Consider the following 26,910-nt stretch of genomic DNA (forward strand, 5'->3'; position numbering starts at 1 on the left):
CTGCGAGTTTGGGATAATACAAAGTGGTGGGAGCTATTGATCATTCTGGAGAAAATTCTATTTCCACACATCAGGAACTATTTTATATTGCGTCTTTTTACGCAAAATGAATGCCTACCATATGAAAAGCATATAATAACCTATAGTTAAAATAAGTCGGTTAGCTTTCATGCAGTTTGTACAGCTCGTTAAAAATAAAAGGCAAACGTACTTGAGAAAATCAGCCTCATCACATTTGCCAGCACGTTTGCTCCCTAGTTCGGTTTCTGCTAAAACTTTTTCAACTAGCACGTTGATATTCATGTCGTCTGTTATCATCATGTCATTTTGCGAACAAAAAGCCTTATAATTCTTTTCCAGTATGTCTAGGACCGCTTGAGATTTGAAACCCGCAGATATTGTCTGACATGATCAATAAGAAATTTAAATTTCAATACTCTAAATGTAAAAAAAAAAAAACTTACGCGGTTTTTTCGCACAAAACAAATACGTAGCAATCCATCCCACTCTTCAAAATCTATTGGTGGTCTAGGATTTTTGACCTCAATTCGCACAACAGAAGATTCCACCTGGGGTGGTGGACGGAAATTATTTTTTCCAACCTAAACAATTAGCACAACGACGACCTTCCAAATGGCTAAAGATGCGCATACCTTCATAATATGTGTTACATTAGCCCACATCTGAACATTAACGCTGAGCCTACAGTAAAGGTCATCTCCGGGCTTTGCCAATAACCTCAGAGCGAATTCCCGTTGGAACATTAAGACTGATACCCGAGGAGGACGTGGTAAATTTAGCAATTTGAAAACCAATGGAGAAGAAATCTATGAGAATATAAGCAATGCATTTTTACCCCGATATGACGGTATATTAATACCTGATATGGAGTATTACTGATGCAGACGTCAAAATATGGCAAATCCGCTTTGATCACATCACCAAGCATCACTTCGAGCTTTTTTTGCTCCGGCTTTCCTTGTACTCGTTTTGTGACTTCGGCTGCCATTCTAGGGTCCATTTCGGCTGCAATGACCTTTCTAGCTTTTTCCAATATCCGGACTGTGAGATTTCCGGTTCCTGGTCCTACTTCTAACACCACATCAGATGGCTTGATGTCAGCCTTGTCAACAATTCCTTGGGCAATCAATGGGTTTTTGAGCATATGCTGCCCAAGTCCTGTGTTCATTTTGAATATGTTTAATCTTTCGGGGCGTTCACCGCCACCAGCGCCTGCACCTTTGTCTCTCCGCTTCAATGATGAAATTTTGCCCATGATTTCTGATTTTTTTTGCCGATTCTCAAACCGAATTATAAAGCGCTAACCTAGATATAAAGTGTCAGACCACAACACCCGATAATTTTAGAAAAATTGTAATGAAAATCTTATGTGAGGCCTATTAAGCTTCAGCTGTACAGATTTCACTATTTTCACAAATGGCAGGCGGATATTTATTACTTAGTCTCTGCCTTATCTGGCAACCAAATAGAAAATCAACAATCTATTCGAAGAGCTATAATACTGCTCTAATTCCTAAAAGACTGAATAAGAGAGCAATAGTGACTGCTCGGACAGTCTTAGGTCGAGGTCATCAAAATTGTTCAAGACGGCGCTACGTAAAGAAATCATCGGTTGGGAGTTTGTGAAAATTCTGAGCCAAAGCTCAAAGGCGCACAAAGCCAATTGAAAAAAATCACATGATCATTCATCTGTCTTCAGCTGTCCCAAAATCGAAGCTATTCAACAAGTATTATTGCCTCTTGCCGCTGTCGCGCCAGAATTGCGATAATAGCGTTGTGCAGAGGAGCAATATCCTGTGCTCTATTATACAAGCTTATTATATTCTTACTGAAATTTTGTCTGCTGTTTGTCGTTTATTCTCAAGAATTCAAGAATGTTTGCCGCTCCTCGACGAGACTTTTTAAACGAGAGGGCACCTGATAATTATGTGGCTGGCCTTGGTCGTGGTGCCACGGGCTTCACTACGCGTTCTGATATTGGACCTGCTAGGGAGGGTCCATCCGAGGATGCCATCAAAGAGGCGTTAGCTAAGAGAGCGGAGGCCTTGGAGAATGGGAACGCTTCTGATATTGAAGATGAAGCTAGATTTCGAGACAACGAAAATGATGAAGGTCTGTTTGCGAGTGGTGCATACGATGAGGATGACGAAGAAGCAGACAAAATATACAGTGAAGTTGATGAGCGCATGGATTCACGCAGGAAGGCAAGAAGGTATGTATCTTGAATCATCTACCTTTTGTGATACAGCAAATGTACGTAACCTAACTGTAATGTATTATAGAGAAGCACGCGAGAAGAGAGAACAAGATGAGAATGATGCAAAAAACCCAAAGGTATCCAAGCAATTTGCAGATCTCACACGTGCTTTATCAACAGTTTCGGACGAACAATGGGCAAATATTCCAGAAGTTGGCGATCTCACAGGAAAAGTTCGAAGAGGGCGCAAAGCCATTCAGTCGGAGAGAAGATTTTATGCAGTTCCTGATTCCGTTTTATTAAATGCTCGCAATCAAGCATCTTATGAGAATTCGATTGCCGAAGAGGATGGCACTGCCTCGACCATTGATGGCACCATAACTGACTTTCGGCAGATATCTCAGGCAAAAGATAAAATGCTTGGAATGAGACTGGATCAGGCTGGAACGGACTCAGTCATTGGCTCTACAAATGTTGATCCGAAGGGTTATCTGACTTCACTATCAAGTAGTGCTATTGCAAGTAGCGGTAACGAACTGGGTAATTTATCCAAGCATCGTGAGCTTCTACTATCAGTAATCAAAGCGGATCCTAAGCACGCAAATGGATGGATTGCCATCGCAAAACTGGAGGAGCAAAATAATAAAATGGCAAGCGCTCGTAAATTTATCCAGCAGGGTTGCGATAACTGCCCAAAGAGCGAGGACGTCTGGCTAGAAAATATGCGCTTGAATACAACCGCTCATGCCAAGATCATTGCATCTAAGGCAGTTCAGCATTTACCGAAAAGCGTTAATATTTGGATGGAAGCAATGAGATTAGAGACTGATTTTGCCAATAAAAAGAGAGTTATACGCAAAGCTTTAGAGAACATTCCTCAGAGCGTCACTTTGTGGAAAGAGGCTGTGAATTTAGAGGATGATCCAAATGATGCGCGGATATTATTATATCGAGCTACAGGACTGATCCCCTTATCCGTCGAACTCTGGGTGGCGCTTGCTAAGATTGAGAGCGCAGAAAATGCTAGAAAGGTCTTAAACAAGGCTAGACAGGCTATAAGAACGTCGCATGAAGTGTGGGTTGAGGCTGCAAAGCTGGAGGAGAGAGAAGGCAATACAGGCAGGGTCGAAATGGTAATTGGGCGAGGAATTTCTGAACTTCAGCGTCGTGGTGGTATGCTGGACCGTGAAGGATGGCTTGAAGAGGCAGAGAAATGCGAGAGAGAAGGAAGTGTGGTCACCTGCCAAGCTATTGTGCTGGCTACCCTTGGTTTTGGCTTAGACGATGATGATCGCGAATCTGTTTGGCTACATGATGGCCTCAGATCGTTTCAGAAAGGCTGTTATGAAACGGCTCGGGCGATATATGCGTATGCGCTTCAGCAGTTCCCGTCTAACATTGAATTTTGGAATCAGGCCGTTTCGTTGGAGAAGACTCACGGAACGTCACAGTCCCTTTTTGAGATATTGGAGAAGGCAGTATCCGCTTGTCCTAAGTATAAAGAGCTCTGGCTTCGATATGCAAAGGAGCGACTACAGGCTTCTGACGTTGATGGCGCTCGTTCGGTTCTTGGGCGAGCATTTGAGCATAACCTCAATGATGAAGATATCTGGCTTGCTGCTGTGGATATCGAAGCTGAAAACGATGAGCACGAAAAGGCTCGCATTCTTTTGTCACAAGCGCGTTCTGGCGCAGGCACCGAGCGCGTGTGGATCAAATCAGTCGTTCTCGAGCGCCAGCTTAAAGACACAGAAGCCGCGTTAAGACTTGTCAATCTTGCGCTTCAAGATTTTCCGAAATCTCCTAAGCTGTGGATGATGAAGGGCCAAATATATGAGGAAGATAAAAGAATTTCTCAGGCTCGTGAGGCTTATATTTCTGGGACGAAAGCATGTCCAAAGTCAATTTCACTGTGGCTCTTGCTATCACAGCTAGAAGAGGGAACCATTGTGAGATGTCGCTCTATCCTTGAGAGGGCAGCTCTGGCAAATCCCAAGAATCCGCAATTGTGGCTTCAGCGAATCCGGGTTGAAGTACGGGCTAAAAATATTAACCAGGCTAAAGCGTTGGTAGCTGTTGCACTACAAGAATGTCCCTCTTCTGGAGCTATTTGGGCAGAAAGCATTGCTATGGAGCCGCGAACACAGAGAAAACCGCGTTTAATCGATGCATTGAAGAAATGCGACAACGATGCTATCATTATTGCTTCCATTGCTAAACTGTTTTGGTCTGAGAGGAAGCCTGATAAAGCCAAGTCATGGTTTGAGAAAGCAATTAAAGCCGACTCTGACAATGGCGATCATTGGGCATACTTATATAAGCTGCTAAAGACACAAGAAGCAACTTCAGAGCTCGAGGAGTTAAGGCAACAGTTTATTATTGCGAATCCAAGGCACGGCGATATATGGCCCAAAATATTCAAAGATGTAAATAACTTTAGAAAGTCGAAAGAGGAATTGCTGGAAATTGCAGCCTCCAACGTTCGTTTATAAGACGAGCTTGAGAGCTTGGGCGTTTTGTTAAAATCATTCTAGTTTAGCTAATGATTTCAATAACCAATATAGACATCACTTGAGTTGAGACAACTTAGTTTACCAGTGTAGGAGTTAATTGAAAGTAGTTAGAACAAATCATTTACTAGTCATCGCCGTCACTTTCAGTCTCATCTCCGAAACCCCATTCTTCGTTTGCCAATTCATCAGCCCTCTTCTGTACTTCAGCCAAACCACTAACTTCATCTACATACCCACGAATATTTAGCGCATTTTTGACAAATAACCACCCATCATTTTTCCATAGCTCCAAAATAGAATCTGAGCAAGCTGAGCAGTGTTCGTAATTTACACCGACTATGCTCATCTGCTGAAATCGACGTAAGAAGCCTCTGATCTGGTGCGGGATTTCGCCGAGAGGATGCTCATAAGTAGAATTTAGATCGTCTGATTCGGTCGAGATATCAGTATTCAATGTTGGAGCTGCTGGCCCAAGAGGATGTTGTACTATTGAAACGAAAAGCTCGGTTGCTAAACCCGCGGCAATCAACGCTATGCCTGGTCTCGTTACCGTACACATCTGATCAAGAGTCCTATCTGTCAAACTGTCAGATGGGGCATAGACATCATTACAGAAGTAGCACCCTAATCGGCTCGATGACGAATCATTTCCAGGTACTCCATGTCTCATTACAACATAGCTGTCGAAGCCCAATGCAGCGTTTATAACTATTTTCCCCAAAGCCGACGAGATGACAGTCGGAAGCCATCGCGATTCCCGACTGTCCATTAGTAAAAATACTGCATCGTGGCTAGAAATCAACTCTACCAACTTTTGATACTCATCCATTTGTTTTTGTTCATTAGTTACAGGGTGACCGGCCATTGGAACAGAGAGCATGTGCCCCACACTGTTCACACCTGGGTATATCTCGCGCAAACTCTTAGCAGCTTGCGGAGCTTTAGGTGAGCCTCCATTCAAACTATTCTCAAATGTGTACAGTGCCTGTCGTACTGGATTTGAGAAAGACACCACCGAATTATCAACAAAAGTAATGGTACGCACACCCCATCCCTATACGGATCAAAAGGTTAGTATGACACTGCTATAGAGAAGAAAATGTCATAGACCAACCATCAGAGCTCTAGCAACATAACTGCCAAGAGTACCTGCTCCTAAAAGTAAGCATTTGCTATTCTTGATCTTCTCAATGTCTAACGACGGCGCAATTCGCCATCGCATAAGCTGCAAATTCAAGTCTACGGCCTGATCTGCTAGCCTATACAAGACGTAAAAAGTCAGCTCTGCTTGACAAAAAAAGCTTTGAATGAATTGGGCGATACCTCAAAGGATCCAAAAGAGAGGAGAGATCCGCGCTCTTCGGTACAAGCCGATTTTGAACATTTCGTTCCCATCCACTAACTTTAGGGGTAGCCGTTCGACTCATCGGTTCCAGACACCTAAATTTCATCCAGACACTACGCGTTTCGGATGCTGTCGACATTAAGTCACGTAAACACAATACTTTGACTCTACTGTGCCCTTTGCTTGCTATAAATGCCAAAAAATTTCGCAATGGCCACCCTGGGCAGGTAGGAAGAGAAGAAGGATCGTAGAACCCAACAGTAATTTCGTCATCAAGCCGAAAACGTCCAAAGAAGTCGCTCCATTGGTTCAGAGTACCAATATTCCAAGTTTCTTCTCCTCTTCTCAGAAGGAAAAAACCAGACTCTTGTATTCGAACTCTCTTTCGCCATTCTTCAATGGCAATATTAAGATTTGAGTCAGCATATGTCACTTCGTTTGTCGATGTCTCGCTACCGGTGAATGCCCAATCGCTATGCAACACTGGAAAGGCAAACCAGTAATAAAATTTATATCTTTTGAGATCAGAGTAGCACAGTAAATAAAATGATGCTAATAAAGACGGATTGTCTGATACCGTACCATCTTGAATGGCATTCCACAGCTACAAAAAAACATATTAGAGCACGTATTAAGCTACAACAAAATTTTTTTACCTTTCCGCCCTGGTCCTGAATTAATGACGTCTTATCTACTGCTTTAAACTCTTCGCTGGTATTTAGATTTAGCAGCAGGCCAGGTGCGATGCAATCAGCCAAACCAGAGAAGCTGGATGGAGCGGTAGATTACGGATCAGTAAAGATTATGCAAACACTTTTCGAAAGCACACAACATACTCTAGATCAAATCCATCGCCACTCAAAGTAATAATACCACTACTTGCAGATGAGGTAGATACTGGAATTCCATAAGTAGCGTATATCTGTCGCTCGGTGGTGTCAAGTTTATAATCATTCAGCTTCCTGTCAGATAGCACCTGAAAAAAAGATGGATCAACAAAGGATCTAAAAGGCAAATACTGAGGAGGCTGTTCAAAATCCTGCATTGAGAATCAATCAAATCACTATAACTGGAATCCGATGGGATGACTTTCAATCGCAGCTGTATACAAGTTATTGAAGAAGAATGTAGAGTACGTCATTGTCTTTGCTAGTATCTGTCGGTTTAGGGTACATTTAAAGCTTACTCGGGGCATCTACCATTTTTTACGTAGAACAATAAAATAGTCGTTAAATTTATTATACCTGATAGAGACAAGCCAAACCGATTATTGGTTCCGAAAAGTCCTTTTATTTACTGGGACGCAAGGTGTGTTGCATAATAAGCATCTGGCCGATTGATATGGTCAACTAAAGCCATAATATCACAACAAAGACCCAGAATACGCTACACCTTGCCATCATGTACAGACTTAGCTGATGTGTTCTAGCATATCGTTAAACTCCCGCAGTCGGCCAAGTACCCCGTATTGCCCGCAAACTAATGGAGCTACCCTGCTGAGCTCTGCCGTAGTATTTTCTCGTACGTGTTCAGCGCCCACTTTACTGCCGCCTCTATTGCTCGCATTGGCTTGGGCTGCGCGCGAGCGTACATCACTAAGAACATCCAAGGCTTGCTTCGCGGCGGCCTCGCTTATGAGCTCCTTTTTTCTTTTAATGTAATTTCCTCTGATTGATGTAATCTGATCCTGTGCAAGTTGTCTTTCTTTGCGTAATGCCAACAGGCGGTCGCGCAACTCAGCCACCTTCCTGTCGGTCTTTCTCACTGTGCGAAATATGATGCCATGAGCGTCAACCGCGTCGCACATAGCCAAAAATCTAGCCTCCACCTCTTCTCCGTAAGCTTCAACCACTTTTCGATTGAAAGCTGACAGCTGTATTAACGAGGCAGTTGCTAATTGCTCTGTTGCAACTCGCGTTACTATATCAACACCTGAAAGAAAGGGTGCACCGCGGCCAGCTTTTGATTTTTGCAGCTTGTATGCAATTACACGTGCACCTCTAACATCAGCATGACCGTCCTTTGTTTTCTTTGCTGACTGCGGCCGATTCTTGGAGCGTTTTAATGTCGAGCTGGAGATTACTTGCGGCCGCTGAACTGACTTATTACAAGGTGCAAGAGAGTTCGGCACCGGTGTGTCTGGTTCTGCTTCTGGTTCCAGCTCTGCTACTGCCTCAGTTTCCAATAGAGCCTCCTGCTCTCCCACATCTTGGGTTGATACGACTATCGGCTCTTGCTGCTGTCCCTCCAGGACTGCAATTTTTGGTTGTGCGTTACTGGACGAGCCAGTGGCTCGCTGTCTGATCCGGCTTGACCTCGATGCGCTTTTGCGCTGCCCAGGCGTTTTCAGGGAATCAGCCTTTGCCCATTGACGGGCGGGTGTGCGCGCAGCATCATGAACAGGAGTTCGTGCAGGAGTCTGAGATTTGCGTGATCGTTCGGCATTTGTAAGCTCGCGGAGAGTTTTACTGCCATCCTTTTGAATTGACTTCGGCGTAGGATTTCTAGTGTATGAAATAGAAAACATAGATTCTGTGACTTGTCGTGCTCTGGAAAAGAATGTCAGTCGCTTATTTCCTAAATATTTGCAGGTAGAGCATACCCAGCACCGCGAATACGCGCCGCGATCCTCTCTGTCCGACTAGTGGGGCCGTCCATTTTCTCCACGCAGAAATATACCAAAACTACAAAAAGAAAAAAGCTGCTATATCTCTCTTGAGAAAGTTCCAAATTCTGACGCTGCCGAAATTAATGAACGATGGACGCGAGTTGCAGGGTGGTATTTGTTTACTTACCAACCTCAGCCGCACACGCGGTCACCTAACCCCATTCCTGTGCTCGACAACCGCCGCACTCTGTTCATAAATTGCTCTATTATAGCGAAGAGATTGGATTTGCTATTTGAAGCAGACGTCAGTCTCGAGTTAGAGGTTTATTCGGTGGAATTTGTTTCCCTGCATGATTTTATAGCAGAAAAATTTCTTCAATCTTGTTGAATTTGGGATACTTGTCCACTAGGACACCGATTAACATATTATTGCGCTAAACTTTTAGTTTCAGTCAGCATGGTATTCCTGAATCAAATATGCTCCTTTGGAAAAAGTTGGAGAGGCTCAAAAGATGCGAATGAAATAAAAAGTACCGTGAATTCCAATCCAAAGTATTTTGAAGTGATTCAAGATCCCGAAGTGATCGCTTTTTTCGAAGCTACGACACCATCAGTGTTCCGTAAAAACCTTTCTGAAAACATGAATACGTATGGCTTCTCCGATACGGAAATTGAGGAACTAGTGAAAGGTCAGAATTTTCGAGAGCGGCCGGTGAGCGCTGCTAAGAGGGTGGCGACTGTTAGATTGGTTGCCGAGCAAAACTGCTCCCAGTACCGAACGAATTCCGTGGAGGGTGATGTACAGTTCGATCACTGCTTTCAAAATCAATACGTAAGTAATCTGGTAGATAATTTGCGGTGTGACTTTGCTTATTGATGAATAAATAGAAAATGCTATTGGATCTTGGTCATAGACTACGAAGGGGATCCGGAAATACAGATCTGTTAGTTCAACAAAGGTGTCATGAGAAGTACACAAGTCAACCAGTAAGTTAGTAATTAGTGATATTGATTAGAAAGCAATACATTCAATCAATACAAATTCTCACATATGGTTCAAAAATTAAACTGTTAGAGATGGCAAAGAATTGCTCTTTTCTTCTTCAATGGAGCAGCCTAAACCCATAAATGCTTCAAATAAAACCTGCTCATAAACCATGTGAACGTTAAATCCAGACGCGCGAGCCTGCTTACTCGTCTCAATGTTGTCAAGAAATGGATCGAAATAATGCTGACTAACTTCATAAAAATTATTCAAATATTCCTCTCTGGCAAGCGCGTCGAAATGATCGTCATCATTAAAATCAATACTGTCTGGTTTCGCACGCCGATTTATTAACGATAGAGCTGCGTCTTTCAAAGATACAGAGGGCGTTACATCCCGTGGACCCCGTCTTGCAGAAGATTTTTTAAGGTCCAGTCCACGTTGAACACTGGCCGCTGCTCGCTTCACAATACTGTCCGCGTCTCCATCTGTTGATGTAGCGAGATCGCGAATAATCTTTTGATCTGTCGCTCGCTTTAATGCTATTTCAGCCGCGGATTCTTCTATCGCAGAAATCCTTTGATCTCTCCTATGTTCTTCTTCTAGTTGTCGTATTATCTCTGCTCTTTGCTCTTCCTGGCTGAGAATTGTGGCGTTTGCCTTAATTGCAGACTGATTAGCAGCTCTGTAGTCTCTTAATTTCTTTTCCGTTTCCTCTTCCTGTACATGATTAACTAAGTTAAATATCGCAGTCTCAACCTGCTCTAAATAGTTGTTATATTCATCTAGGGATTCAAATTCTTCCTGACGTCGATTAAACGTCTGCGCCACTCGCTTTCGTACGTCAACCTCTCGCTCCACCTGTAGATCCGTAAACGTCTGGCGCTTGAATTTATTCTTTCGTAAAGTCATATCACAGCCGGATATGGGGCATTTTGCAGGACCTTGAGAAAATATTCGGTCGACACAGGATTCGCACATACGGTGGTAGCATTCGGTATTGATCAGGAACCGCATTGACGGATTCATGTAGGTGTCAAGTCTACACACCGGACATACCTCTAGTAAGAATATCAGGACTAGTCATAACATACCACCAAGCTCAAAAACACGTACCATCCTCTGGCTTTTGCGAAGCTGCCAGAGTAGTCATTGCTGCTTCGTAACCGCAGCAAACATGCGTGTTCTTGTGTGATCGATGACAAAGTTGGAAATGCATGCAGGATCACGTGATCTAACTGGAATCTTTACGTCCTTGGAGACTCACTCCCAATCCAGCATTTGTTTTCATCTTTTCATCTTTTCCAATTACTGTACCCTTTCTCACATCGATGAAGCTAATAGACGCCGTGCTTTCAGTTTTAGGAGGCTATACAACTGCAGGTATCTATAACGCATTGCGTGGGTATACCGATGATGTGTACCTTGATCCAGAGCTAGACATAGCTCTTGTGACTGGAGGCGCGAACGGATTAGGCTCTAATCTCGTCAAAAAGCTGCGGGAGTGCTCTATACCTGTTGTGGTTCTTGATTTAGAGATCCCAGAGTCGTGTATAGATGGAGTGTATTACATAAAATGCGACTTGTCCGTTAGAGAGCAAGTTCTGGATGCTGCCCAGGTGATTCAGGCTGAAGTGGGTTCCTATATCTTTTTCCGATCCTATACATCATCTAACTCATTATCGGAGAGAAGATAGGAGATATTACTATTCTTATAAATAACGCAGCTATAACTCAGGGAAAATCTATTGTAGATCTGAGTTATAGTGAAATAGAGAAGTGTGTTGCGTCGAGCTGCACTCTTGAAACCTTAGGTCCTTTCTCTCTGAGCTGACTGGTTTTTTATGATTTTAGTTGCTTATTCGTGAATTTACTTTCGCAGTTTTATACTGTCAAAGCGTTTCTGCCAGGAATGCTCAAGCTAGGCCGAGGCTACGTCGTCATTGTCGCTTCTGTAATGGCCTATATTGGACCTGCTAAGCTCAGTACGAAAAGCGTTTTTTCTCCTTGCGATTTCCTAGGTTATCCATTTTTGGAACCTAATAATTACTAACTTGGTGATCTCTGTAGGTGCCTACGCAGCTTCAAAGAGTGGCCTTCTTGGTTTATTTGAATCTCTTACTTATGAAGTTGGTCCTAATGCTGACGTCGAGTCTGGGATTCGAACATTACTTGTATCTCAAGGGCAAATGGCAACGAATCTATTTGATGGTGTCCAAAATCCTCACACCTTTACGGCGTCGGTTTTGGACAGCAGTAATGTCGCTGATCGCATTATGCTAGCACTTTCTCGAGGTGAACAAGGACGTATAACCATGCCGACCTATGCAAAACTTATGCCTATCATGAGAGTGCTCCCGCGTTCGATGGCAACTATTGTGAGATATTGGAGTGATATTGATAGAGGTATGGATTCATATTTAGGAGCCCAATATCCACGCAACGGCCAACCGAAAGGTTCACGCCAGAATTCGACAAAGTAATGCCATGGCTAAATACTAATGATTGATCTGCTGATAGTAAACTTATTCTAATACTTATTCCGACTTATACTGCTTTATCTTGCTGTGATACTGTTGTTATCTTCTAGATGTATATAATATTGCTTTGCTGTGATCTATGTCTGTTGGCTGAAATTCGATGTCAGATATGACAACCGGCTTCTGATTTATCTATATTTCTTCAGAGAAGTCAGAAATGCCAACCGGCTTCTGATTTTCTAACTTATTAAGAGAAGTCGCTATCTTTTATCTCAATTAATCATAAAAGCAGACTGGCTGCAAATTAATGTATCAAATCTTGCTAATATATTTTTTATTATATGTACAAACTCTGTAGCTTTTTTACGTCAGCTCAACGGGTGCTATATACAGCAATCTGCTAATCATTAAAATATTGTGTAGAATTGGCATATGCACTATACACCCAGCCAAAAGTCGCATAACCTGTCGACTCATTATCAATGCGTAAAAAGCCTCATCCCAAAATATCCTTCTTTTTTCTTTAATTTATTTTTCAATAATGTTTCGTCTGGAAATAGTAGTCATGACTTGAATCTGCAGAGAGCTTGACCACCTCTGCCAATAGCTACTGCTTCGCGGCACTCCAAAACTCCTTTATCGGTTCTGAGAAACATTACTTCACCCGGTACGATAGGAGGAATGTGCTTCACGGACATACCGTGAATAAGAGCATGAACCTCGGGTTTCGTTAATGTGAATGTTTTCTTTGGCGTAGAAACCAACGACCCGCTTTTTAGCACAGGAACGCTGTCTTTGTATTTCATCGTCACCCACAATCTTCGTGAGGCAACATTTGAATTCTCAATCTGTGTAGGTGTCATATCCGGACCTCTTCCGTCGCCGAGATGCACGGAGCCAAGAAGACCATGTCGATAGAGACCGAGAACAACTGCGAGGTGTACTTTTGTGTACTGTATTGAAGTCATAGGCGTCAATGCCCTAGAGCAATTTTGCAAGTGCGAGCACACATAAGATAAATTGACAAGCGACATCGCCAATTATATCCACTTGAAGACTACTGCAAACAAGAGATATGTATAATTGTTTGTGGTTTGGAACGGAAGACTTTACATCTGAGAAAAAAGTTACCCTGCGTTTACAAATTTTGTAGATTGACAGTATGATTATGTAATATTACGGCAACTTCAAACTTCCTTCTGGACTCCCAACAGCAAACTTATCAATTCTATATATAACGAGATTTGGGACATTTCTTTTTTGTCATGGATGTTATTTGTATGACTGTACAGATCTGAAAAAATAAAACTCATTAAAAGAATATACTGATCACAACATCGTCATCGCCTCGAAAAGTCGCATCTGTATACTACATACAGAATGACACTAGACCGGAATAAAGATTCATCGCTCACATATGCCACATTTTAGTGCCACAAAATATATTAATAAATAAAGCGTTCCCTCAGATTTAATCTATACGTTGATAGCTTGAGCCTACTGAGCTTGTCTGATTAACCTGTCCACATAAGCTGGTATCAGAGTGTTTGCGAGGCTACTGATTTTGATTATCAGCTTGCTTCTCTCCAGATGATTGAGTTCTACTCAAAGATCTGGTATTCGATTGAGCGTGGACTGCTTCTTCATCGGCGAGCCTATAGACCATTTCATCATTTGCAGCAGTCAGCTGGGACTGGCGCAAGTTTGTTCTTCCCCAATGATCAACCGAACTTTCGTAAAGAATGACAAACACCTCTGCATTTTTTGCTGCAAGCACAGCTAGATTTTTCTTCCACATGACTCTCCCACCCGTACCACGAGTTTCTTTCTTAGCGTTATATTTCGAAATAGGGAGGCCTTCGCCGCCAAACTTCATGTTTCTCCAAAGCACGACAACTTTGTCAATGCCAACTTCGGGAGGCAATACACGAAGGATGAGCTCTTCAATATCAATAGTCTCAAATGCACGGACAGTTACAGGATGTAATGTACGTTGGATAACACAGAATATCCACAGCGTATTTTCATGGCAAGGCCGAATGGTCACAATATTCGGGCTCAATCGCGGGTGAGTCAAATGCCTTTTCTCAGGAAGAAGAGGCGCAAGCAATGTTATGCACGCCTGATATGTAAGAGTGAACGGTTCAGTAGCGGCCTTCTGAGCGGCTTCATCAGGGGTCAGAGCAGACATACGCCCGGGTCGGTATAACTTGTCCTGCAAAGCTGAGTTATCCTCAGGCATTACAGTCACTTGCTGCTGAAGTCGGATGGCTCGACGCGGTGATAGTCCTGATGGAGACTGATGGGCGACAGTTGCGACATTGGTACTAACACCAAGAGGCATTATAGGCGATTGCTTGACTGCAGATGAATACGAACGACTCTTTTCAGTAGATCCATTACCTGTGTTTTCTTTATCAGAAAATGCACTGAGTGAGTTCTCATATTCGCAAGGAGTGACAGGCTTTTTTTCATCCGAAGGGGTGGGAGATGATGGCGATGATAGAATAGTTGTCGAAGACAGAGCAGTAGATAGATTGGATATGACCTGAGATCCCGAAGCAGATGATACACGAGTAGCAGATGCGGTTTCTTCGGGCAAGAAAAATATGGCAATGCGCATATTATCTTCGATTAAAGACTCCCAGTACTCTGGATAAATAACCGCTCCACCGGATACTGGGCCGATTTGATTTCCGTCAGCACCAAGTGGAGTGGTGTCGTAGCGAATCTGAATGCGATGAAGCACATCAGGTGAATAAAGCCTGGAAAGAAGCATTACAAGTCCCTATATAAGTAGAAATTGTTAACAGCTGTTTTTAATAGTTCTATATCGAGTAGTTCAACAGCAGATAGTAGATACATCATTAGTTTGCACTCTCGATAACGGTAGCACAAATTGCTCCTCCTCGGTTCGAACGTAAATCTTCTTACGCGGAGGTGAAGCGACAGACGTAGACGCGTTGTCAAAGGCCATGTCGGCGCCTGTGGAATCTGCACGCTGCATTCGAATAGGAGAAACAGAAGAATTATTGTCGACAGAATGTGTATGGACAGAGTAGGCAGGTACAGAAGAAGACAGAGAATATATTTGACTGAAAAAAGGATGATCTGGAGAAAAAGGACGCTGCTGGATGTTAGCCGGCTTTGGCGAGCGTTGCCGTTGCTGTTGTTGATTTGTTGAACTAGAACCAAATGGATTCAGAGGGTGTGATGCCGGATGGAAAAAAGACATTACACTCAGGATGAAGTACCAACAAACCGAGGGATATAGCAAGAGATGAGGAAACTGACAAACGGCAGCGATGAGAAGATAAGCGGAAGGACACACCAAGGGTAGTGGTGATCGATCGGGCTGTTTGTTTACGTACTTCCCAATTGGCTTCTGTAGGCAGTTCGGGCACAAACAATCATAAAGCATGCAACTAGATTGCAGGCGACGTAACTATGTCTATCTGCCTTGTTTATATCTGTTTCTTTACAAAATCTTCTATTATCTATTAGCTTTGAAATGAGTCTCAGTCATATCTGATTCCAGCTGTCAGATTATTGATTCTTCAAGAACGTGCACGCCGACCAAGTTAGAGAGCACTTTTTTTTGCAAATCAAAATCCGCAATAATACTATGTCAACATCCTTCAATTTTCTCAAGGAATAATTTGCGGCTGCTCTGTAGCGCTGCATTCTGCACTTTGTCTTGTATTGATTGAGCTTTCAAATCTTGGGCTGTTATATTGGTACAAATACCTCTAAATGTAAGCATGCGGAAGTGGAAAAATTTAGAGAACCACCCGAGAGGAAGGTCTAGGACTAAGCAACAGTCGCAGCAGCAGCAGCAGTAACAAGCAACATCATGAATCAGACAAGTCGACTGCTGCAGTCGCGAGTGTTCTGCTTGAAGACTGCTGGCTTACCAAATATTCAATTGCGAGGGTTACATGTGGCTACAGCACTGCGAGCATCAGCGTCTAACGATGCCGACGAGCGCATCGCAGCATCGATACGTGCTCACAACGCCGACTATGCAAGAGCACACGAGTATTCCTCTAAGCTACGTGCTGATACTGCGGCTCGAAATGCTGCTGCAGATGGTTCTCAAAACAGTGCCCTTTCTGCTGCGCGTGTAAACGCACGAGTAGCCCGCGCTGCTGCGCGGGCGCGGAGGGCGGCAAAGCAGGCCCGAATAGCGCAGGCTGCTGCCGAGAGTCGTATCCTGCAGCGGCGCAAAGCTATTTCTTCAGGAATTATTGATACACAGGTCGTGCCGTTGGTTAAGAGTTTTCGCGGCGAGCATTGGGACCTACAGCCTCGTCCACCGATTACTCCGGCCCCCGCACGTATCGTAACGCCAGACGACCATCCGTTATGGCAGTTTTTCCGCTCAAAGGATTCTGCATTGACACATCCGGACGTTTATGACGATCTCGGGCGACCATGGGGCGTTCCTGAGCTACGCCGGAAGCAGTACGAGGATTTGCACACTCTCTGGTACGTCTGTCTTCGTGAACTCAACCTCCTCAAGACTGAAACTAGTGCTCTACACCGAGTGCTACGCCGAGGACGCGTAGAGTCCGCGAAGAGTATGCTTTCCGAGCCCGTTGATGCTGTTCAAATTACGATGAAAAATATACGCACAGTATTGCTCGAGCGGTATAAGGCATGGGAGCATGCCCAGCAGATTATTGCCGAGAGCGATGGTGACTTGCTGAAAGAGCTCGAAAGCAAGTATACTGAAAACGGCCTTGAGAATGTACTTGAAGAGACTACAGAAAACAGTGAGGTAGTAAAGGTTTAAGCCTTGTTTTTTTTATTTGTATATAGGACGCATTTTGAATAACTAATTTGTGTAATAAAATTACAAGCATGTACATTTCTTTAATTACTTATTTCATCCCACAATCCGAAAAGAGAAAGCAAACCGTTGCCCAGATGCACGTCCAACCTTTTAGGACGAGCGCACATGTCTTCATAAAATAGAGACCGTTATATGAATCAAAATAAAACCAAACGCAAAGCATAACAACATGTCTAAGCAGCATCAGCACTCATCACAGGAGCACTTATCCGAGTAGCCTGAGAACCAGCACGCACGATCGAGTTCTTCTCGGAATCGAGCTTGATGGTCGAGTCTTTGTTCTCGCGCTGCGCCATCTTCCAAACCTCAACCTCCATTCCACCGCGAATGACACCGACACGCATAGTAGAAAGTAAGTTGTGGGCCGCATTGGAGTGATCGTAGACGCCTCCGTTGAAAATAGCAGTTGCGTCCTTGCCAATTCCCGATTGGATAAGAGCCTTTCCACCAGGGTGGCCCTCAATAAAGTTGGTCACATCGTGCACGACACCGGCAATCAATACAAGAGCACGCTCTTTGGACTGCGCCTGGAAGTCCTCAAACTCCATGACAGGCAGCAGCTCAAGCGGGACACCCCAGTTCAGACGCGAGCGCCACTTATCAAGCTTCTTCTGGCGCTGTTGCACGATACCCTGCTCGATGGCATTCTGAGAAAAGGTCTGGAGGTCCGAGGCGAGGCCGACCTTCTTGAATATCCAGATAAGCCACTTAGTGGGGTCATACTGGTACCACTTAATTGCGTTGCGGTAGTCTGAAGGGAACTCGTGGTGGAAGTTGTGGTAACCCTCGCCGAAGGTAACTAGAGCGGTGAGCACATGGTCACGTGGCGACCGACGATCATCAAAAGGTTGGTCTCCAATCCAATGAGCCAGAGAGTTGACACAGAAGGTAGCATGGTGCACGACGGTGAGACGGACTACACCAGCCCAGATAAGACCACCCTTCCAGTCTCCCCAGCCGAGACCGGCGACGGCCATAGGGAAGAGAAAGCCCATGACGGCGAGAACGAGGACGTAATTGCGGTGCTGCCACTTGACGATGGGATCAGTGTTCAGGTCTGAAATATCAACCCGACCGGCCTTCTTAGGGTTTTTGACAAATACCATCCAGCCGATGTGCGAGTAAAGCAGTCCGCGGCGAACGTTGTACGGATCACGATCGGTGTCGGTGTAGCGGTGGTGAACGCGGTGGCCAGCAGACCACCAGCGAATAGAGCCCTCGACGGCGCCGCCACCAAAGGCAGCAAAAAAAATCTTAAGAGGCAAGCGAGCGGAGTAGGCGCGATGGGCCCAGAGACGGTGATAACCACCGGTGATGGAGATACCGGTCATGTAATAGTAAAGGAAGGCCCAGAGGGCAGTTTTGCGGCAGAGAGGAGTGAACACGGCCCAGGTACAGCCGACAACCGGGATAACGATAATCAGCGTCACATTGAGCCAGTTGATGTGCTGGTGCCAGTTCTGGAGGGTGAATGGCTTCTCGGTGATGTGCACATACGGCTTGTGAGCCGGGGAGGCCGGAGCAGGAGACTCGGCAACGGGAACTGCGACGGACCGCTGGCGCAGATCAGTCTGATCCGGCTGCGAAGAGGAGGTTTCGGCCACCATTGCAAAGATAACAGAAAATCAGGACTAGGAAGTTGCAGCTGTTAGGGTGAAGATGGATAGGAAGAGGAGGAGCGAGATCGAAGCAGACTTATAAAAAAGCGGGTGCGGCTCGGAGGAAAGCTGCTTATCCCCAACAACAAAACCCTTTTCCTAGAAGCTGTTGGGACTTTGCAGCCGGTTTGCGAGCCAGCCACTGATAGAAAGAGTAGAAGAAGAGAGATGTTTGCGAGAAGTTGCAAAGCAGACATAGAATGATTGATGAGTGGGCATTTGGCTTAGTACGTAAGATCTTTTCTCCGTACCTCTTCCGGGGCCGGCAGCCAGAACTTGAATACCAACTGTTTACTCCAGCAGCACACAGTATTGCATCTGAACGCAACAAACAACATTACGAATCCAACAATTCTTTCTGGAACATGTTTGCTACTTTTTGCAGATCTTTTACAATGCTAAATACCCCTGCTTATTATCGTCTGTCGCCTCAATTCTAATCCAAGTCACGTGCAATACTAGGCTCCTCACCTGTGGCAAGATTAGATAAGGTGGTGACTAAGTATTTAGTAAGCATTTAGGAGAAGCTAGCGCCCCCACGAAGGGCTACACTTACTCTAATCGCAAACCTCGAAGAATACGGAACCGAATCTGCCCCGCAGTGGCATAATTCTTTTATCCTTCTTTCCTCCTTTTTCTTCTTTTCTAATTTCCATTTCGCTCTTAATATTTCTACCATAGTAATGCCCCGTTCAGTGCCCGCTGACGAGCTTGCCCAGCACCGCTCCGCTAAATCCTGCTGGGTCGTTATCCACGGTAAAGTCTACGATGTAACTACTTTTCTCCCCGATCATCCAGGCGGAAAGCGCTCCATTCTCACTCGAGCCGGTAAAGACGCTACTCAAGATTTTGAAGCAATTCATCCTCCCGGAACTTTAGAAGAGACCTTCAAAAACGGAGATGCTGTAGTTGGCATCTTCTCTGATAGTGCTCCTGCTGCTGCTGCTGCTGCTGCTGCTCCTCCACCACCTGAGGTATCTATGCCTCCGCCTTCCGCCCCTTCATCTGCTCCTCTGTACAAGGAGACGCCGGCAGACATGATCAATATTGCCGACTTTGAAGAACACGCTCGCAGGACCCTCTCCAAGAAAGCATGGGCTTATTACTTCTCGGCATCAGATGATATGTTCTCCAAAGTCTTCAACCACGACGTCTTCGCCAAAGTTTTCTTCCGCCCTCGCATATTTCGCGATGTTTCGAAAGTCGACACGTCTTCCTCTATTTTCGGTGTTTCGACGACGCTGCCCATCTTCGTTTCTCCCGCAGCCCTCGCTCGCTTGGCTCACCCTGACGGCGAAAAAGCAATAGCGAGAGCTTGTGGCAAGCAAGGAATCTTGCAAATGATTTCCAACAACGCGTCCCTCAAATATCCCGACATAACATCTGCGAAAATTTCCTCTGAACAGCCGTTTGCATTCCAGCTTTACGTTCAGAACGAGCGTTCACGTAGCGTCGAGCAACTTAAAGATGTTGTTGCTACCGGCTGCCGCGCTGTAGTATTGACTCTCGACGCTCCTACACCCGGTAAGCGTGAGCTTGATGAGAGAGTTGGTAGAGAAGAGGTCCGCGAGAGCGGACTCGCAGACGAAGATGACGACTCGGAGCCGTTATCTGCCAGTTCTGGTCTCGGCGATAAGGAGGCGGCTGGCGGTGGTGTCGGCCGTGCTCTTTTTCAGGGAACGGCTGGGGATCTCGTCTGGGACGATCTACTTTGGCTCAAATCTCTACTCCCTGTGGACATGAAGATCATACTGAAAGGTCTCCAATCTGTCGAAGACGTTGTTCTTGCTGCTGAGCAGCGGGACCCCAAAACCGGTCTGAAGCTGGTGGATGGTGTTATAATTTCCAATCACGGCGGTCGCGCAATTGACGGCGCTCCTGCTCCATTAATGGTTCTTGAGGAACTACGATTATACGCCCCCCAAGTGTTCAAACAGCTAGAAATCTATATTGACGGAGGTATCCAGCGCGGAACTGACGTTGTCAAGGCACTTTGTCTTGGTGCTACGCAGGTAGGTATTGGCCGCCCAGCACTATATGCCCTTGCTGGAGGATTTGGTGAGTCAGGTGTTTATCGTGCAATACAGAGTATGTCTTATTTTTATTTTTTTATGTGTACGTTTACGCTGACTTACCTTAAATCTACATAGTTCTTCGAGAAGAGGTCGAGACCGCAATGCGATTAGTTGGTGCCACTTCTATTACCCAGCTTGGTCCTCATTTTGTGAACACATCTCAGCTAGATGCGATTATTGGACCGTCACCTGCTACCGCCGCTGCTTCTCTAGAAGCGTGTACAAAGGCTAAACTATAACATCTTTTTGGAGTATTCATACAATTTTATACAATTATTTTTGCCAGAGTGTAATTTTATCTTCCATCGTAACTGGTTATTACTTATCAATAAACTGCACAGTTTTCCTGTTTATAAACCAATACCATATCAGTTGGTTATGTTGTTTATCGCATCTATCTGATATCTGTAACCCTAGACCCTGGTCGAGCCATCTGGAGGATGAAGCCACCGACTAAGCAGCACTTCATTCAGAACAATCTGTCTTTCTCCCGCTCCTCAGTCTACAAACTCTTCTTCTCTCCTCTCTTCTACAATGGCGGAGTCATTGTCGAAGATTACGGCAGCTTTTGAGACTGCTAGGGAGATTACAATGGAGGCGGCAGCCTCAGCGCGGACGCCTGCTCTTGGTGAGGACGGTGTCTTTCGTTCGCGCGACATCAAGCGGTTTCTCAATTCACGTCATGAGAAAGAGAAACTGCAAGGAATGAAGGCAATTGCTACCGTATGCCGATTAGTTTTTTTTTGGTATCATCTGACACGACGCTAACAATACTGCAGCTCATGTCGAAAGGAGAGGACGTGACCGAGTACTTCCCCGAGATTGTCAAGAACTCGGCTGCGCAAACACTCGAAATCCGCAAGCTTGTATACATTTATCTTTTACGCTATGCCGAACGCGAATCAGATCTTGCTCTACTGTCAATCAATGCAATCCAAAAGTCTCTTGGCGACCAGAACCCGCAAATCAGAGCAATGGCAATTAAAGTGCTTTCAGGTATTAAAGTGCCCAGCATCGCGCCTATTGTTCTACTCGCGATCCGTAAATCGATTGTCGATTTATCTGCAGTTGTGCGACGGGCGGCGGCAGTTGCTATTGGGAAAGCATACGAGCTTGACAAAAGTAATCTTGAAGTGCTAGTCGGATACCTTGCTACACTACTCGCAGACAAGAGCTACTACGTTGTTGGTTCCGCTGTGCAGACTTTTGTCCGCGTCTGTCCCGACCGGCTTGAGATGTTTCACGTACACTACCGGAGATACTGTACTATGCTTGCAGACATTGAAGAGTGGGGTCTAGTGTGTCTTTTGGATGTCATGACGCGCTACGTGCGCGTCTACGTACCTAAGGGCTCAATGGTCCGGAAACCCAAAGACACATTCTACTCTGACGATGATGGTAGCGGAGATGATCAACCGGCTCTCGCGGAAGAAGAATTCGTTATCGATCCTGACCTTGAGCGGTTGCTTGCCGCCGCTAAGCCACTTCTACAGAGTCGCAATAGTGCCGTCGTCATGGCCGTTGTCAATCTTTTCAACTCGCTAGTTCCAGAAGCCGATTTATCGTTCCTTGGGCCACCTCTTGTCAGATTGCTGGCTCAGCCGTCGGAGATTCAATATGTCGTTATGACAAATATTGTCGTGCTTGCATTGACTAGCCAGGTTAGTGCACTATCTGTATTCTATATTATTTTTGGCTTTTTATATAGAGCTTTTGTCATTATCTGATGCTAATATTGCCTGTAGGACCTGTTTGCGCCGTATCTAAAATATTTCTACGTACTTCCATCCGACCCGCTACAGATTGCAAAGCCCAAGATTGAAGTTCTCACATTATCTTGTTCCGAAAGCAATGTCTCTGAAGTACTCTCTGAGCTGCAATATTACGCCACTACCGCTGATTCTGCCCTTGTAGCCGAATCAGTCCGCGCGATTGGTCGCTGCGCTCAAATATCCCCAACAATTGCTCGTCGCTGCTTGCGCTGGCTTCTCAAGCAAATCCACTCTTCCAATCACGTCCTTGTTGGCGAGTCGCTGACGGTGATTCGATACATTATTCAGCTGTCACCCAAGAGTCACATCAAGACCGTTGCACGACTTGCTGCTGCTCTCGATAAGTCGCGTGTGCCGCTTGCCCGTGCGAGTATTGTGTGGCTTGTAGGCGAGTTTGCAGGTATTGCGCAGAACATTGCGCCTGATGTACTCCGAAAGTGCGCAAAGGGCTTTGTTGACGAAGATGAGGTTACGAAATTACAAATCATTTTGCTTGCCGCCAAAATTTACTCATATCATATTGAGGACCGGCCTATTCCTGATGAGTCGACGGCAGTTAATGGAGACAGTGGCGAACTGGAGCCAACTATAAAGCCACCGGCTGACCCGATGGATCTGTTGTTTGAGTATGTAATGCTTCTTGCGCGTTACGATACCTCTTATGATTTGCGTGATCGAGCAAGACTGTATAAATCCGTTCTTGACGCGCCGGGCGCGCCATTGGCAAAGCTCCTTCTGCAAGCACCAAAGCCCTCGCCATATGCCCCTTCGCCGTCACAGGGTAAGGAAGCTTTCTTACTGGGAAGCACTGGTATGCTTGTTAACGGGATTGTGGCTGCGACTTCGCCTTTGCCCCTCTGGAGTGCCGAGACGCCCGATGCGTCGATCCGCGATGATGTTAAGGAGGTTATTGAAGATAATTATGCTTCTACGCGCATTATACAATCTGCCATCAAGAAGAGCAAGAAGAGCAAAAAGAGTAAGAAGAGTAAGAAGGCTGAAAAGAGTACGGGCAAAGCCAAGAAAGTGGTAAAGAAGCCTGCAATTATTGCAGACAAGAAACCTGCTACTGCAGCACTGCCAGTTTCAAAAAAGGAGGAGGATTATCATGTTACGTTGGACGAGTTCTTTGGAGAACGTTCTAAGAATGAGATGATTAGCGATAGCGAGTCGGCAGAAGATCAGCTGGCAGCTGAGAATGTTGATGAAGACGATGAGGACGAGAGCAGCGGGAGTGAGGTTGAAGTCATTGTCGAAGTTAGCGAGGACAGCGACGAAGATGATGATTCCGATGACGAAGACTCCGACGAAGACTCCGACGATAGCGAAGAGGACGACAGTGATGAAGAAAGTGAGGAGGAGGATGAGAGTGATGAGAGTGAGGACGAAGACGTGGCTGCTCAGGCTGGATTGTTGTCTGGGCGCTGAGCGCGTACTTTTTTATATGCATAGCTATGTGCATACGTGAAAAGCAATTCTTTTTGTATATACTTTTATTTTTATATATGGAATTAGTGAATATAATGAGCATTATAACGTGTATCCCTAAATACCAAGAACCAGCGGTTTGCATTTTGCCGAAATGAAATGTAAAGGATCCAGTCTCTCGAGGATTTTATGTCCACATCATTCGAAACGGTTTTTCCTGTACAATAATGGAAAACAATTGGTCTTTGTAGATTCTGCCTTGCTCCGGTCCACCAAGAGCACTCGTCTGACGTCATCCTATTTGAGATCCTTAACCTCGGTGAACCGGTACCTAAGACTTTACTATGAACTTCCGAATCACGTGCATAGAATAGGTGGGTGAGTAACGATAGATGCAAGCATGCCCCTCTCTCTCGCGGTAATATCAGCAGCGAGTATCCGCAGCATTAGCTAGCGTATTCTGTTAATAATACCTTTTTATTTATTTCAAAATGATTGACAGACTTGCAATGCGCTCAATCATACGCTCATCTGCTGCAAGATCAGTCAGTAAGCTCGCTGTCTTCCGTCGCGACACGAAACGACTATTCTCAGTCTCTGCTCCGTCAAATATCTCAGCCACCCCTGCTAGACGATCGGTATTCGAGCTATCAACTTTAGTAGTAGCGGCTACTTCGGCTGTTGCGGGAGCTGCGCTTGCGTATCGGTATTCTCCATTTGAGCTGTCCGCTTTCTTCCTTCCCCGACTCCCCGCACCCGGCTCAGCCGAGGAAGTGAAATTTATCCAAAAAGTTGAGGATGAGTTACAGAGCTCTGCGATGGTTGGCAAAATGCGGAAAGAAAACGACTACGTTGAGCGACGGATGTGGATGGATATCCCTGAGACATACCGCGATTCGGGGTTTCTTTCGGGAACTCTGAAAGGACCCGGGAAGTTTGCTGTACCAGGAATTGTATTTGTCAATGAGAAAGAAAACAAAGTTGTTTCGGTGATTCACTGTGGCTGGCAGCTGTCGGGATTTCCAGGGATTGTGGTGAGCATTCTTTGATTGCTATGAAACTGCTGTATGTCGATACTGATCTGTGGGGTATTATAATAGCATGGTGGACTAATAGCTTCTTTGCTCGACGAATGTCTCGCCCGTGCTGTAAGTAATTTTTTTTCAAGATTTTGGTAATCTGCTTATAACGATGTCTCACAGGCTATATTACCTCTTACTGGTCGGACGGCAGTGACGGCAAACCTAACTGTCAATTATCGCAGCCCGACCATGGCCAACCAGGTTCTGTCAGTTGAGACATATGTTACAGAGGTAGGGAATAACTATATGATGGTCTTGCTAAGGCCTTTGACTAACAATTCTGATTTCACTTTTCTCTGTAGAACACTGACAAGAAGGCGCTGGTTGCAGGCGTTGTACGGAATTCTAGCGGTAAGAAGCTAGCGGAGGCCACCGCGGTGTTTGTGGTCCCTAAAAAGTACAAGTTACAAAGTTTAGCGAATATGTAGAGAGACTATTATTATTAGATTACGAACTGTTCGAATAGAATTTACAAAGGTGAGAAAGGTATTTCATGACTCTGTGGCGTATTTGTTCTTTGCCCAGGCAAGGAAACTTGGGACATCGTTCGAGATGATTTTCGGCAGTGCAATATCTTGTATCCATTTAGGTACTAGACCACCGCCATCGCTCTGTAGGAGATGATGTTAGTGAGACTGCTCAAGACACAAGTGTGATAATGATGTACACATACGACTAAAGCCATTACCCATTGTATCTTCCCATCAGGCAGCTCTTGTACGTGTTCAATCGCTGAAAATGCGGCTTTCACTCGTCCTGGAGTTGATTCGAACTCTGCAGGAGTAGAAATCACAAAAAATTCTCGCACGTTGAGATCAGGTTGTTTGGCAAAGAGCCACACTGGGGTCTCGCGGTCCGAGAGTATACCACCCATCTTGTAATGGGAAATGACTCCTATATATGACACCTTGTTGAGTACACTTGTCGCAGTGAGCTAAATCAAGTAACTCACCTTTCCAGCCACTCTCTCCTCCATCAACTTCTTTATACGAATTGAAATCATGAATATATTCAAGCTCGTTCTTCGTATGGTCTTCGCATAACCCACTCATAAACCACTCCCAAGGAACATCATGCACAGATTTGCGCGCAGACCACTTCTCGCCATATAAATGCCTACTGTAAGTCTGCACAGAGATACCCTGGGCTTTGTTATACTTCGAACATTTTGTCCAAGTGCCATCCAAGTCAGCGACGATGGATCGAGCGAGCGATATCGCAGTAGCGGGCGGAACAAGTGAACTCAATGACTTAGCCTTAAGATCATAGACAAAATCTGTAGCCATTTTACTCTTAATGGATAAGAAATAACAACGCTGGTGAAGTTAACCAGATGGAGACGATCAAACTGTCGCGGTGTTCCAACGCGTTCATCTGATATTGCTATCATCTACACGTGCTCCGCCTAATCCGGTGATAACACCAAATCTCCGAGGCGTTTGTACCATCCCATGTGAGATCATGGGTTTAGGGCTCTACCAATCGAGTCCATTCGGGTTCGCTCTCTCACCTCCAATGACGCTATATATTTGTTTTGAGATGGCACTATCTGTCATCACAACTCTTGATGTTTAATTCGTGTATCCGTCTGACTACTACTACTGAATAACCATGAGTGTGGTCAACGCACACGCCTTGAAACAACATTCTGCCTTCGTGTTCATTTGACGGTACAGAGCAGCCCATATTCTTGAGTCGCCTCAACCGCCCTCATCAGCACACTTGATACAGTTGCAGATCAAGTTGTAAAGCAAAACCAACACTATATATACAGCTGCTACTAATTTTTTTCTCTGGCTGAAATGCTGGAAAAGAGTGCACTGTGAAAGTGGATAGTCCTCAGGGCCTACTTCAGGCTGTCAATATTACGACAGCAGCTTCGTCTGAACCA

At 45.0% G+C, this 26,910-nt stretch overlaps 15 protein-coding genes across 15 annotated transcripts; 7 read left to right on the forward strand and 8 right to left on the reverse strand.

Annotated features, from left to right (window-relative positions):
- Window positions 1-6: 6 nt before the first annotated feature.
- Window positions 7-1,626, reverse strand: V2V93DRAFT_367132 (S-adenosyl-L-methionine-dependent methyltransferase). The gene is made up of 5 exons (XM_066909489.1): window positions 881-1,626; window positions 654-827; window positions 465-602; window positions 212-402; window positions 7-140 (listed from the first exon to the last, which is right to left on the reverse strand). Exons 1-5 carry the CDS (start codon window positions 1,274-1,276, stop codon window positions 98-100), a joined length of 942 nt encoding a protein of 313 aa, XP_066766344.1. The 5' UTR covers window positions 1,277-1,626; the 3' UTR covers window positions 7-97.
- Window positions 1,627-1,753: 127 nt separating this feature from the next.
- On the forward strand, window positions 1,754-4,838 carry V2V93DRAFT_344874 (PRP1 splicing factor, N-terminal-domain-containing protein). Its single transcript, XM_066907870.1, has 2 exons — window positions 1,754-2,233; window positions 2,304-4,838. Exons 1-2 carry the CDS (start codon window positions 1,896-1,898, stop codon window positions 4,708-4,710), a joined length of 2,745 nt encoding a protein of 914 aa, XP_066766345.1. The 5' UTR covers window positions 1,754-1,895; the 3' UTR covers window positions 4,711-4,838.
- On the reverse strand, window positions 4,774-7,180 carry V2V93DRAFT_385385 (uncharacterized protein). Its single transcript, XM_066912235.1, has 5 exons — window positions 6,913-7,180; window positions 6,733-6,844; window positions 6,055-6,680; window positions 5,846-5,990; window positions 4,774-5,785 (listed from the first exon to the last, which is right to left on the reverse strand). The coding sequence occupies exons 1-5, from the start codon at window positions 7,119-7,121 to the stop codon at window positions 4,856-4,858; spliced, it is 2,022 nt and encodes a 673-aa protein (XP_066766346.1). The 5' UTR covers window positions 7,122-7,180; the 3' UTR covers window positions 4,774-4,855.
- Window positions 7,181-7,291: 111 nt separating this feature from the next.
- V2V93DRAFT_367140 (uncharacterized protein) lies at window positions 7,292-8,911 on the reverse strand. The gene is made up of 3 exons (XM_066909490.1): window positions 8,872-8,911; window positions 8,679-8,809; window positions 7,292-8,625 (listed from the first exon to the last, which is right to left on the reverse strand). The coding sequence occupies exons 2-3, from the start codon at window positions 8,732-8,734 to the stop codon at window positions 7,488-7,490; spliced, it is 1,194 nt and encodes a 397-aa protein (XP_066766347.1). The 5' UTR covers window positions 8,735-8,809; window positions 8,872-8,911; the 3' UTR covers window positions 7,292-7,487.
- Window positions 8,912-8,961: 50 nt separating this feature from the next.
- On the forward strand, window positions 8,962-9,752 carry V2V93DRAFT_367141 (uncharacterized protein). Its single transcript, XM_066909491.1, has 2 exons — window positions 8,962-9,516; window positions 9,573-9,752. The coding sequence occupies exons 1-2, from the start codon at window positions 9,142-9,144 to the stop codon at window positions 9,678-9,680; spliced, it is 483 nt and encodes a 160-aa protein (XP_066766348.1). The 5' UTR covers window positions 8,962-9,141; the 3' UTR covers window positions 9,681-9,752.
- V2V93DRAFT_367142 (CDK-activating kinase assembly factor MAT1-domain-containing protein) lies at window positions 9,476-10,839 on the reverse strand. Its single transcript, XM_066909492.1, has 2 exons — window positions 10,786-10,839; window positions 9,476-10,730 (listed from the first exon to the last, which is right to left on the reverse strand). The coding sequence occupies exons 1-2, from the start codon at window positions 10,820-10,822 to the stop codon at window positions 9,748-9,750; spliced, it is 1,020 nt and encodes a 339-aa protein (XP_066766349.1). The 5' UTR covers window positions 10,823-10,839; the 3' UTR covers window positions 9,476-9,747.
- Window positions 10,840-10,959: 120 nt separating this feature from the next.
- Window positions 10,960-12,495, forward strand: V2V93DRAFT_399922 (uncharacterized protein). Its single transcript, XM_066912567.1, has 4 exons — window positions 10,960-11,303; window positions 11,363-11,448; window positions 11,524-11,654; window positions 11,740-12,495. Exons 1-4 carry the CDS (start codon window positions 11,001-11,003, stop codon window positions 12,150-12,152), a joined length of 933 nt encoding a protein of 310 aa, XP_066766350.1. The 5' UTR covers window positions 10,960-11,000; the 3' UTR covers window positions 12,153-12,495.
- V2V93DRAFT_367150 (ribosomal protein S8) lies at window positions 12,454-13,264 on the reverse strand. The gene has a single exon (XM_066909493.1). The coding sequence runs from the start codon at window positions 13,181-13,183 to the stop codon at window positions 12,713-12,715; it is 471 nt and encodes a 156-aa protein (XP_066766351.1). The 5' UTR covers window positions 13,184-13,264; the 3' UTR covers window positions 12,454-12,712.
- On the reverse strand, window positions 13,265-15,447 carry V2V93DRAFT_367151 (uncharacterized protein). The gene is made up of 2 exons (XM_066909494.1): window positions 15,013-15,447; window positions 13,265-14,937 (listed from the first exon to the last, which is right to left on the reverse strand). Exons 1-2 carry the CDS (start codon window positions 15,382-15,384, stop codon window positions 13,705-13,707), a joined length of 1,605 nt encoding a protein of 534 aa, XP_066766352.1. The 5' UTR covers window positions 15,385-15,447; the 3' UTR covers window positions 13,265-13,704.
- Window positions 15,448-15,597: 150 nt separating this feature from the next.
- V2V93DRAFT_367153 (mitochondrial 54S ribosomal protein uL29m) lies at window positions 15,598-17,056 on the forward strand. Its single transcript, XM_066909495.1, has one exon. It carries the CDS (start codon window positions 16,003-16,005, stop codon window positions 16,942-16,944), a length of 942 nt encoding a protein of 313 aa, XP_066766353.1. The 5' UTR covers window positions 15,598-16,002; the 3' UTR covers window positions 16,945-17,056.
- On the reverse strand, window positions 16,931-18,668 carry V2V93DRAFT_367155 (uncharacterized protein). Its single transcript, XM_066909496.1, has one exon. The coding sequence runs from the start codon at window positions 18,609-18,611 to the stop codon at window positions 17,178-17,180; it is 1,434 nt and encodes a 477-aa protein (XP_066766354.1). The 5' UTR covers window positions 18,612-18,668; the 3' UTR covers window positions 16,931-17,177.
- A 954-nt stretch (window positions 18,669-19,622) lies between these two features.
- Window positions 19,623-21,074, forward strand: V2V93DRAFT_367159 (FMN-dependent dehydrogenase). The gene is made up of 2 exons (XM_066909497.1): window positions 19,623-20,750; window positions 20,813-21,074. Exons 1-2 carry the CDS (start codon window positions 19,643-19,645, stop codon window positions 20,974-20,976), a joined length of 1,272 nt encoding a protein of 423 aa, XP_066766355.1. The 5' UTR covers window positions 19,623-19,642; the 3' UTR covers window positions 20,977-21,074.
- Window positions 21,075-21,200: 126 nt separating this feature from the next.
- V2V93DRAFT_385394 (adaptin N terminal region-domain-containing protein) lies at window positions 21,201-24,051 on the forward strand. The gene is made up of 3 exons (XM_066912236.1): window positions 21,201-21,460; window positions 21,517-22,398; window positions 22,483-24,051. Exons 1-3 carry the CDS (start codon window positions 21,272-21,274, stop codon window positions 23,935-23,937), a joined length of 2,526 nt encoding a protein of 841 aa, XP_066766356.1. The 5' UTR covers window positions 21,201-21,271; the 3' UTR covers window positions 23,938-24,051.
- A 280-nt stretch (window positions 24,052-24,331) lies between these two features.
- Window positions 24,332-25,628, forward strand: V2V93DRAFT_367163 (HotDog domain-containing protein). Its single transcript, XM_066909498.1, has 4 exons — window positions 24,332-24,971; window positions 25,038-25,085; window positions 25,140-25,250; window positions 25,322-25,628. Exons 1-4 carry the CDS (start codon window positions 24,429-24,431, stop codon window positions 25,445-25,447), a joined length of 828 nt encoding a protein of 275 aa, XP_066766357.1. The 5' UTR covers window positions 24,332-24,428; the 3' UTR covers window positions 25,448-25,628.
- Window positions 25,432-26,445, reverse strand: V2V93DRAFT_367166 (uncharacterized protein). The gene is made up of 3 exons (XM_066909499.1): window positions 25,972-26,445; window positions 25,693-25,913; window positions 25,432-25,630 (listed from the first exon to the last, which is right to left on the reverse strand). The coding sequence occupies exons 1-3, from the start codon at window positions 26,303-26,305 to the stop codon at window positions 25,511-25,513; spliced, it is 675 nt and encodes a 224-aa protein (XP_066766358.1). The 5' UTR covers window positions 26,306-26,445; the 3' UTR covers window positions 25,432-25,510.
- Window positions 26,446-26,910: the final 465 nt, after the last annotated feature.

The sequence above is a fragment of the Kockiozyma suomiensis genome, assembly GCF_038497685.1.
Source record: "Kockiozyma suomiensis strain NRRL Y-17356 unplaced genomic scaffold V2V93scaffold_5, whole genome shotgun sequence".
Taxonomy (NCBI): domain Eukaryota; kingdom Fungi; phylum Ascomycota; class Lipomycetes; order Lipomycetales; family Lipomycetaceae; genus Kockiozyma; species Kockiozyma suomiensis.